We start from the raw sequence: 10567 nt of genomic DNA, 5'->3' as shown, positions 1-10567 counted from the left end.
GGCCTTCCATCTGTCCCTATCTTGAGCAAGATCTATATACTCTTTTCCATCCCTACCGATTTCCTTTAGGTCCATCTCAACGTTGTCCCTCCATCTCGTCTTGGCCTTCCTACAGACCTCTTACCATCAGGTTTCCCAACAAGAATCCTGTAAACTCCTCTTTCCTCTCCCATTCGTGCCACATGGCCTGCCCACCTAAGTCTTCTTCATTTAATTATTCTAATAATATCTGGACATGTATACGAATTATGTAGTTCTAAATTATGTAACCTTCTCCACTCACCTGTCTCCTCATCCCTTTTAGGTTAAAATATTTTCCTAAGGATCTTATTTTCAAATACTCTCAATTTATGTTCCTCTTTCAATGTAAGGGACCAAGTTTCTTAGTTCAACAACTTGTATAATTCCGAGGCACCGACTGTGCACGCAATAGATTTCAGATACCGACTGTTTGAAGAAATATTCTCTCGAGCTATTTAAATGAAATTCGAACTTCGGTGCTTTCAGCGTAAAGCTGTGTTTGCAGTATCTTCCCTGCCATTCCGGAAGAATTCGTATCAGCGGAGTTTTACATCCGCTGAAGATCGCAGGTGGCATTTGCTTGATAGAAGCTCTTTCCAGCTTCTTTCATACTCGGGCCCTTTTTATGAAATGCTTAGGCTATCGGACTATGGCGCCCGGGATCCCGGATTCGAGACATGCCTTCAGCATGATACGGAATGTACTGTGTGGAGTTGACAAAGAAAGAAATGCATCTGTTGGAAGGTGTTGGTGAAAGAAGAGCGCTGCTGGAAGTGATTAAGTAAAGAAGATCTTGGGTGTGGCTAAGAAGGAACTGGGGAAAATGATTAACGGAGAAGTAGAATATATCAGATGTAGATTAAGTGAATCCTACGCTGACATGAAACATAAGGCGCACGATCTGAAAGCCTGTAGGTTGCTGTGAAAAACCTGTCGATTAAGGGAGAGAATAATGGATGAATGAACATTCCAAAAATTGATTGTATTTTGTATATAGAAAAGAGTGTACAGTAAATGTTTCCAAATGTAACAGAATTGTTTCACAAAGAAATATAAATATACAACGTATGTGGTAATTAGTCGTTGCTTCCTGCAGTCTTCTCCATTTTCTCCATCTCGTCCTTCATTTTGGCGACATAGCTGAGCGCCATGTTGTTGTCGAGTTCCGATGCGTACTTCTCCGCTTCATCGAACGCCAGCATTGCCTTCCTCAGGCGACCCATCCGGAACTCTGTCTGCGCCACCAGGGTGGCGGCGTTCAGGCACCACGTGGCGTCCTCTGCTACCTTCCCTTCCTCGAGGGATATCAGCCCGTACAGCCTGGCAGCATCCAGCTTGTTCATCTCGTAGTAGCATCGGCCGATCTCGTGGTACAGCCATGCTTTCTCGTCCGACACGTGCAAGTACGGGATGGTGGATTCCCAGGTCGCCACTGCCTTCTTGTACTTCTTGAACCTCGCGTACGATCTCCCGAGGTTGACCAGCACCCTCGCCACGAGCTCGTCCTTCTCGCTTCTCTTCACCAGTTCGTGGGCTTTGACGTGGTAACCGATGGCCTTCTCGTACGCGCCTATGTCCTCGTACGCGCTGCCTATAATCCCGTAGGTGTCGCATAAGAGCTCCGTCCTCTCTGGGACGTACTTCTGCGGTTTCTTGCTGATGAGTTCTATCACCTTCCACCCATTCCGCAGAGCTTCCGTCGGTAACCCGTTTTGTATTTGGTTGCGCATCAGCTGCTGGGCTTTGCGCACTCTCTGCGCCGTTTCCGCAATCTTTTCCTGCAGCTCTGCCTGCATGATCCTTCTCCACTCCTTCCACATCTGCCGTAAGGTTTTGCTGCTGAACAGTAGCTCGTTTCTTCTTGCGTACAGCGGCTTCTCCTCTTCCCACAAGAGCTTCTGGACTCTGAGGAACTCCAAGCCACCCTTCGCGATGCCCACGAGCGAATCGGCTCTTTCCTCTTCATCGAGGACCGCGAGGTGCTTGAAGAAGTCGGCGTCCGAATTGAAGGAACCAAGGATCTTGGTGATTCCGTACCCTGGATGTTTCAAGTCCTGCGTGTGGCTCCTCGAATACAAGACGGAGGGCGAATGTCCACTGAGTTTTATCACGGTGTCCTTGACTTCATCGAAATCCAAACCTATTCGATCTCCTAAAATTAGAAGTAACAGTGTAGAACAACTGATAAGGGCATGCTTATGTTGTTAATACACAGTAAAAAACGTTAGAACTATGGAAGCCACACTACAGTGGAAGCTTGATGACACCAACTTGAGGGGGAAAATAAAAAAACTCGAGGTACCAACCTTCGAGTTATTGAGGGCCAGAATCGCCGACTTCGAGTTATAGAGATCTAAAGTTTACTACGTATGCCATTAACGTATGTAGAGTCGAATTACTTTCGGAACATCTCCAGCGGACTACGCGAGTCTGTCTAGCGAGCCTAGCGGGCGTGTAGATACTGAGCAGGGGGCTTAGCGATAGGATCTGGGTTGAGATGACGTCAGTGGTTCGCTTCGTTCATTGGCTGCTTCGAGAGTTGTGACTCGTTCCGAAGCTTCAAATGCATAACAGCCAAAGATGTTATGGAAATAATCTCCCTCTAGCATCATTTTAAGTTAGTACGTGTACAGTACAACATACGTAGAAATAAATTTTATTGAACAAAACTTTGGATCCCTACACTTCGTCTTATTGAGGTCCGTGCGACTAAATCTTCGAGTTATGGAGGTGATTAGAATTTAAATTCGACTCAGAGGTTTTTCACACTCTACCTTTGAGTTATTGAGCTCGAACGGCATCCCATAAACTGTACAAAGATTCATTTTATCAAGGTTTTATTCGAGTTGTTGAGGTAAAATTAGTATTGAGTGTTATGGACAATTCAAGGGGATTACAAAAAATTCGACTTATCAAGGAATTCGAGATGAGGTTCGAGCTATCAACGTTTCACTGTATAAACAGGTTAATCATCAGTTCTCTCTCATCTTATTTGTAATGTGGCTCTACAAGCTTGCATAGATATGGTGTACAAATTATCCTGAGGAAAATTCCGCCCGCCAAGGTTAAAAGTGCAAGATCTTGAGGTCTACTTGAAGTTTTGCATGGCTGGCCCAACTATTAATGAATTAATATTTCGCGCCAACCTTCATTTAGTCGGATTGATTGATTGATTTGCTTAATTTTACTTCGCGTTTTGTGCCATTTTTGGCTAAATTGCGAAGATTTTAGTGATGATAGGATGAAATTGATGAATGGACATACACAACCATCCATGCCCAGGCTGGGATTCGAACCCGGGACCCCTGGCGTCGTAGCGCGATGTGTTAACCACTCCGCCAAAGAGGACCGGCTTCAATTTGTTGGAGAAATATACTCGTGGTAAAGAGTATGTCTTACTAGAGTTCGTTTATATCTGCCAATCTTTGTTTCAGTCCACTTTATGCACAGAAAGGCTAATCGGGACTGGACCTACAGTTTAAAGTGGGATCCGAACCATTACGTGCCTCCACTGGGTATTGAACCCAGGATCCCTTGATAGCAAGAAATATAAATGTTCTTGTTTGCTACCACTAAATGATTACAGATAAATATGCAAAGATGTGATTGATTGATTTTGATTGATGTGCGTTATTTAACTTTTGTTTTTCTGCTACTTCTGATTGATTGATTTTGATTGATGGCGTTATTTAACTTTGTTTTTTCTGCAACTTTTGATTGATTTTGATTGATGGCGTTATTTAACTAAGTTTTTCTGCAACTTTTGATTGATTTTGATTGATGTGCGTTATTTAACTTTGTTTTTCTGCAACTTTTGATTGATTTTGATTGATGTGCGTTATTTAACTTTGTTTTCTGCTACTTTTGATTGATTAATTTTGATGTCCGTTATTTAACTTTTGTTTTTCTGCAACTTTTGATTAATTAATTTTGATTGATGTGCGTTATTTAACTTTGTTTTTCTGCTACTTTTGATTGATTAATTTTGATTCTTGTACATTATTTAACTTTTGTTTTTCTGCTACTTCTGATTGATTGATTTTGATTGATGTGCGTTATTTAACTTTGTTTTTCTGCTACTTTTGATTGATTGATTTTGATTGATGTGCGTTATTTTACTTTGTTTTTCTGCTACTTCTGATTCATTAATAGACTTAGTTTATTTTACTTCGCTTTTCTGTAACTTTTGGCTGACCGCGAAGATGAGGATGCATGGTGATAAGATGGATGAAGGGACAATCACAAATATACAGGAACACGAGCCCCTCAGAGGTTTGTACTGGTTGTGAGTCCAGACCTCAGAGCCTGGCTAGTCTGCCAAATGCAGTTCAGGGTGTACTACTGTATGTGGAAGGGAGATTGACAATTGAGTGCGACTTTTGGCTAATCGTGAGGATGAAATTGATCATGAGATGAAAATGATGAAAGAACAATCGCGAACAAATATGTACAAGAAAATCTCAATATGCTGACCAAGGCAGAAATTTATTTTATTATAAATCATAAACTAAACGTAACGTTTCAACCTTCTAGCAAGGTCTTCTTCAGACTCTGCACCAAGTACAAATGTAACAAGGTACAAAACAGGACGATATATATACACAAACATTACTCCCCTCCAGACTATTAGAAAGTTGTTCTGGAACATTCTTTCACAGTTGAAAGTACAGTTGACAAGGTAAAGCCACCTGCTAGAATGTTCCAGAACAACGTTCTAATAGTCTTGAGTTGAGTAATGTTTGTGTATATATATAGTCCTGTTTTGTACCTTGTTACATTTGTACTTGGTGCAGAGTCTGAAGAAGACCTTGATAGAAGGTTGAAACGTTACGTTTAGTTTATGTTTTATAATAAAATAAATCTCTGCCTTGGTCAGCATATTGAGTTTTTCATATGGAAACAAGGCTTAATGGTGTTACATGTACAAGACACAATTGACTGTAGGTCAAATCGCCAGAACCTCGTTTGTCTATAAAATTTATTCCATGGTGTACTACTTGAGATATTTTTATTTTCGTTTTGATTCATTATTTGCTTATCAATTGCAAATGTCTTCTGAGTGCCTTTTTAAAGGGTTACCTATAACACCTAACGCTCATATATGATTTCAGTATTGTCGTCGCCTTTTAATCAAGGGGTCCCGGGTTCGATACCCGTTGGAGGCACATAGTGGTTCGGATCCCACTTTAAACTGTAGGCCCAGTCCCGATTAGCATTTCTGTGCATAAAGTGGACATAAAACACCAAATCAATCAATGATTTCAGTATACAGGGTGTATATGAGCGTTAGTGTTTGTGTGGCAACTTTCAAATTAACAAGAGGACTTCAAGACCAACAACTTTCTGTTTGTACTGTTTTGCTCAACAAGGACTCGTTTCGGCGCTACTTTCCCTCGAAAAATAGCATTTTCTATTCTGTACGTCCACCCACATAAATGATTCATGGTTGCCAGTGTCATTTATTTTTTTCTGTCGGAACACGATAAAATTGTGCAAAAGCAAGGAGTGTCCTATGTAATGTGAATACATCTAGTGCTGCATCGAGGCTTTCATGCTCGATCGTCTAATAGTTCACACGGATGACGCTAGATGGCTCACCGAATCAACTGTTTCGTCGCATGAGCGAATACCGCTCGAACAGGCAAACAATCGGTATACGCTCGAAGCTCAGTAGTTCACGTATAACCGTAATTTGTCTGTGGCAGTGGGACTTCAAACATGGGTCGTGAAGTGAATGACGCAGTAAAATTGAAACTAAAGTGAAAATAGTCATCATCTCCATGTTAAAATGTAATTTAGTGATGAAGTTACTTCTGTACAAAAATCATAAAAGGGATATGAATCATATATAGAGATACATCAATATATATGTATAGCAGTGGCGTATATTGAGTCCAAGGTCGGGGCTATCTCACTATGGCACATGGTCCTAGGCTATGAATAGAAATAAGTTTACCAACTCCTAAGAAATCAGGTTGCCAACACCTAAGAAATCAGGTTGCCAACTCATAAGAAATCAGGTTGCCAACTCATAGGAAATCAGGTTGCCAGCTCATAAGAAATCAGGTTGCCAACTCATAAGAAATCAGGTTGCCAACTCATAAGAAATTAGGTTGCCAACTCACAAGAAATCAGGTTGCCAACTCCATATCTCACGGATATGAATAATATTATTTACAATTTCTGATCTATTTTTCTCCTGTATTTTATTCTCTAGACTTCAGGCTTCGCAGATAGCCTAGCTAGCCTAGAATATAAGCTCCTGATGTATAGATATGTATGATATCAAAGAAGAAGAGCCAAACCTTGGTTTCTCCACACTGTCGACATGTTGGCTCGAATCATAATAATTTCGATACTGAGCTATAATATTTAGTATGTTTCCCGACAAATAAAATAACTGTAAGTGGCAACCTTGAATCTGTAGTACATGATTACGTACACACAGCACAGAAAGTTTATTTTGTCAAGGGCTCGGAGCGTCGAAGATGGCTCAGTCGGTAACGCGTCTGACTACCATGCTAAAGGTCCAGGGTTCGTTCCCCGGCCGGTTCAAATCCGGGAACTTTTCTAACGATGGAAGCTGCCCCGGCGCCCACCCAGCGTCGAATAACATGGGTACCTGGGGGAAACCCTGGGGGGTAAAGGCGGTCAGGGGCGTGATGCTGATCACCTCACCCCCACTCACGACCGGATCAAGAAAGTGTGGGGCGTTACCCCACACCCCCTATACGCCTTCATGGCGTGGTGCTATGCACAAGGGAGCACTTTACTTTTTTACTCGGAGAGTGGAAACAAGGTTTGATTGATTGAATGCTTTTGTTTATTTTACTGCGCTTTTCGTCCACTTTTTGGCTAATCGTGACGATGAGGATGGATAATGATAAGATGGAAATGATGAAAGGACAACACAAATCTCAGAGGATTTTACTAGCTGCGAGCCCAGACGCCAGAGCTTCGTTTGCCTGCTAGACTGCAATTACCGAAATGTACATGGAAGAGAACTAGTACACCATGCATCCAGGGTGCGAAATCCTGGAGGGGACCGGGGGGGATTTCCCCTCCACCAACAACCTTGACCTCAAAACCCCCCCACCAAAAATTTCCGGGGGGGGAGTTTGGGGGGGGGGAGTTTTTGTTACAACAAACAAAAGATAAGCAATTACTTTTAATTTCAAATATACTTTACTAAGAATAATATCGAAAACATACACAATTTAGTGTGGTTGCGAGTGTTGAATGCGTTCTATCTCTCAAGAGATCATTAACAATTCTACATCAAAATGCACAAGAAAGTAAAACAAGAATGCAAGACAAAAATAACTAGGAAATATAATTGATTTATATTAACATAAAGCAAAAACTAAATAAAATAGAAACACTTCAACTATTTCATAAGTTATTAACATCTTTATGCAGTTAGTAAATGAAGTAGTTTGCTACATTATAATATCTTATATACGTACAGAAAAGTAACAAATTTATTTCTTTGTGTTTAATTAATAATAATAATAATATGTTTAATTACTAATTTAGTTAATTAATTAGTAATTTATGTTTAATTTTAATAAAATTATAAATATGTATATGGTATAATTTATATGTATGTTTGTGGGGGAGGGGCTTTATAGATTAAGATCTTTCTCCCCCCACCAGTCTTATATGATTTCGCACCCTGCATGCACCTCTTCTTCGAGAAAAGGCTTCACCGAGCAAAACGTTACCAAGGAAGATTCATCTTCTTGTCTTCTACATGCTGTGTATGTTGTGTATGTTGGTCATAACCACCCCCCCCCCTCCCCGCTTTGCCTCAGAATTCTTTAAAAAAATTCAAAGTCAGAAAAATATTGGAAAATGAGGACTGACTTCCTAAAAAAAAAGAATACGTTCGAAAATCCTGGGCAAGCCACTGACAATAGCATCTACGGGGTGGGAAATAACCTTTTGCTAGGGGTCCACAGTAAAAAGTAACAACAATTAAGAAATTATGGTAATACCAAATGTTTACTACGACAATTGTGGTTACAAAAACAAAATTAAAAGTTAGTATGTCCGCCGTTTGCTTCTCTCACAGCACGAAGACGATCAGGGTAGGAGCTCAGAAGATTCGCAAACAGTCCGTATTCCATTCCATGTCACGGAGGACTTGTTCCAGATGTGCAAGGAGTGTTGGCCGGGAATAGCGGTCCGGTCCGCGTTCCACTATCATCAAGGACTCATATGCGTCCTTCAGAATAGCCCCAAAGTGCTCCGCTGCATTCAGGTCCGGTGATGCACCCGGCCATTCAGAACTGCTGAAGAAGTCAATGCCACTTCGCCGAAGAAGGTCTTGGTTTTCTTGAAGCATGGTGCTTTGTCGTGAACTAACTTTTAATTTTATTTTTGTGACCACAATTGTCGTAGTAAACATTTGGTATTACCATAAGTTCTTAATTGTTGTTACTTTTTCCTACAGACCCCTAGCAAAAGCTTATTTCCCACCCTGTATAATGAACGCAACTCCATCTGGCGGCTGGGAAACAGCGAATCAGCGATCAGTTGAATTTTATTCGACAGAGATCGGGCATTTTCGAGTCACAAGGTACCGAACGTTGTTCGCGGGACGAAACAAATGAGCGTTGGGTCCACCACATGTTGCCAAACGTACTGTAAAGGGAGAACGAGTTTTCTCGGTCAACACCAGAAATCAGCGGGTTGAACTGCACACGTGATTCTGCACGATGAAGTTTCCGGAGGGACCACCCACAGGTCGGAATGCAGGCGGACACACAGTCATATAAAGGCAACTGCAAAAACAGAAGTACGCTTGGCAACGTTGCTTCGGGAGAGCGATATGATCCCTTCAGCTTTTACTTCGCAACCGAGTTTGTTCACACCCATTGGGCCACACGCCCCCGAAAATGATTGGGGGACAGGACGCGCCAGAAATAGCCATCAAGGTCAACCGCCAGTTGGAGTTGCGTTCAGTTTTAAGCCCCTATCACACGGAACTGGATAACTAGTATGAATGCCCTAGTTGGCGCTGAACTAACTTTCTAGGTAGCAATCATGGCCACCTGGCTGACAGCTTGACTGGTTTGGAGGAATAGGACATGTTCTAATTGCTACTTGCTCTCCTCGACTGGATTCTGTGGAACAGCCAATCAGAGCAAAGTTTCGCTATGTGAAGATAATCTGCGAGTGTGCAAAGGAACGCTTTTGTCTGTGGTTTCCGAGTGTTACTCCAGCAATGTATAACGTATACAGCATGAAAGGCGCGTTGAGTTACACCATTTATGCCGAGTGCACGGTGTTTACATTTGAACAACTAAAATATGCTTCCATACGTGTACAGTAAACGTTATAAAGTATGTATCTAAGCAGCGCCATTGTTTTGTACCTAATAACGTTTTATACGAAACGTTATTCCTCTCGGTTGAATAGTTATCGGCTTTTAAAAATGTGAAGTGATACATTGTTTACATCTCACGCGGCCGCCATTACAACTTTCCTCGTATGGGAACAAAAGTCTATCGACAAGTACGCTGATAAGTATCGTGTGAGGCGAAAACTAGCAAATTGATAGCAAGTCCAGCGCCAACTAGGGCATACCTACTGGAAATCCAGTTCCGTGTGATGCGGGGTTTTGATTCAGCAAAGAAAAAACAGTTTGTTCTCTCACCTACGCAGTTTTCAATGGCTTCCTTGCAGCAAATCATTCCCACCGTAAACTCCTGCATGCTCGGTCGATGTTGAAACCCTCTGCAGAACCGCACCATCGCCTCCTCGAACCTCCTCATGCGGAAGAGGGTGAGTGCCTGCTGAAGGGTGGCTCTGGCGTCGCCGGGGTACCCCCTGCTGACCTCCTCCGCCTCCGCAAGGGCCAACGGGAGGTCACCCAGGTACATGTGGCATTTGCTCAGGAGTATCCTGGTCTCCACGCTCTTCGGGTTTTCTTCCAGGGCCTTGTTGAGTAACCGGCTGGCCAGCTGGTATCTCCTCAGACCGAAGAGCTTGGTCCCTTCGCTGAAGAAGTCTCCGAAAGTGCTGGTAGGCACCACGGGTTGCTTCAGCTTCTTCCGGTTCTCTGGTAGCAGCTGGGACATCCTGTATACTGCAGGGAATAAATGGGTCGAAGGTGTTTGTAAAAAGTAAAAAATGTAAACGAGTAATAATGATATAAAAAAAATATTACAAAACTACTTTTGTTTCCAAGGATATGATATAAATTGTATCATTGTTGACTGTGTAAGGTGAGATTAGAGCCCTATTGTTGAATTGAACGCAGGGTGCGAAATCACTGCAGATTGGTGGGGGGAAGGAGCAGATGGACACACACGCACACACACTATATATATACAAGGTTCATTAAATAAATATTTTTTTGTACAGAATCTATTATTATTATTATTCAACGTAGTCCCCCTCATCAATGCACCTGCGCCAGCGCTAGACAAGCCTCCCAATTCCACGTGCAAAGAATTATTTTGGGCGTGTGCGTAACCAGTCATGCACTGCTGCCTGACGTCTTCATCATCCTCGAACCTTGAGCCACTAAGAGCGTCTT

The 10567-nt window shown here is 42.2% G+C and overlaps 1 protein-coding gene across 1 annotated transcript; it reads right to left on the bottom strand.

The window, feature by feature from the left end:
- Positions 1-1095: 1095 nt before the first annotated feature.
- Positions 1096-10194, bottom strand: LOC145981324 (outer dynein arm-docking complex subunit 4-like). The gene is made up of 2 exons (XM_083114529.1): positions 9683-10194; positions 1096-2173 (listed from the first exon to the last, which is right to left on the bottom strand). The coding sequence occupies exons 1-2, from the start codon at positions 10104-10106 to the stop codon at positions 1098-1100; spliced, it is 1500 nt and encodes a 499-aa protein (XP_082970655.1). The 5' UTR covers positions 10107-10194; the 3' UTR covers positions 1096-1097.
- Positions 10195-10567: the final 373 nt, after the last annotated feature.

The sequence above is a fragment of the Lepisma saccharinum genome, chromosome 29 (genome assembly GCF_977018435.1).
Source record: "Lepisma saccharinum chromosome 29, izLepSacc3.1, whole genome shotgun sequence".
NCBI lineage: Eukaryota > Metazoa > Arthropoda > Insecta > Zygentoma > Lepismatidae > Lepisma > Lepisma saccharinum.
This window is presented reverse-complemented; position numbering and strand designations above follow the sequence as displayed.

Coding starts and splice junctions, on each gene's coding strand:
- LOC145981324 (XM_083114529.1), bottom strand. CDS start 10,106: ATGTCCCAGCTGCTACCAGAGAACCGGAAGAAGCTGAAGCAACCCGTG. Junction 2,174..9,682: donor AGCCATTGAAAACTGCGTAG/GTGAGAGAACAA, acceptor TTCTAATTTTAG/GAGATCGAATAGGTTTGGAT.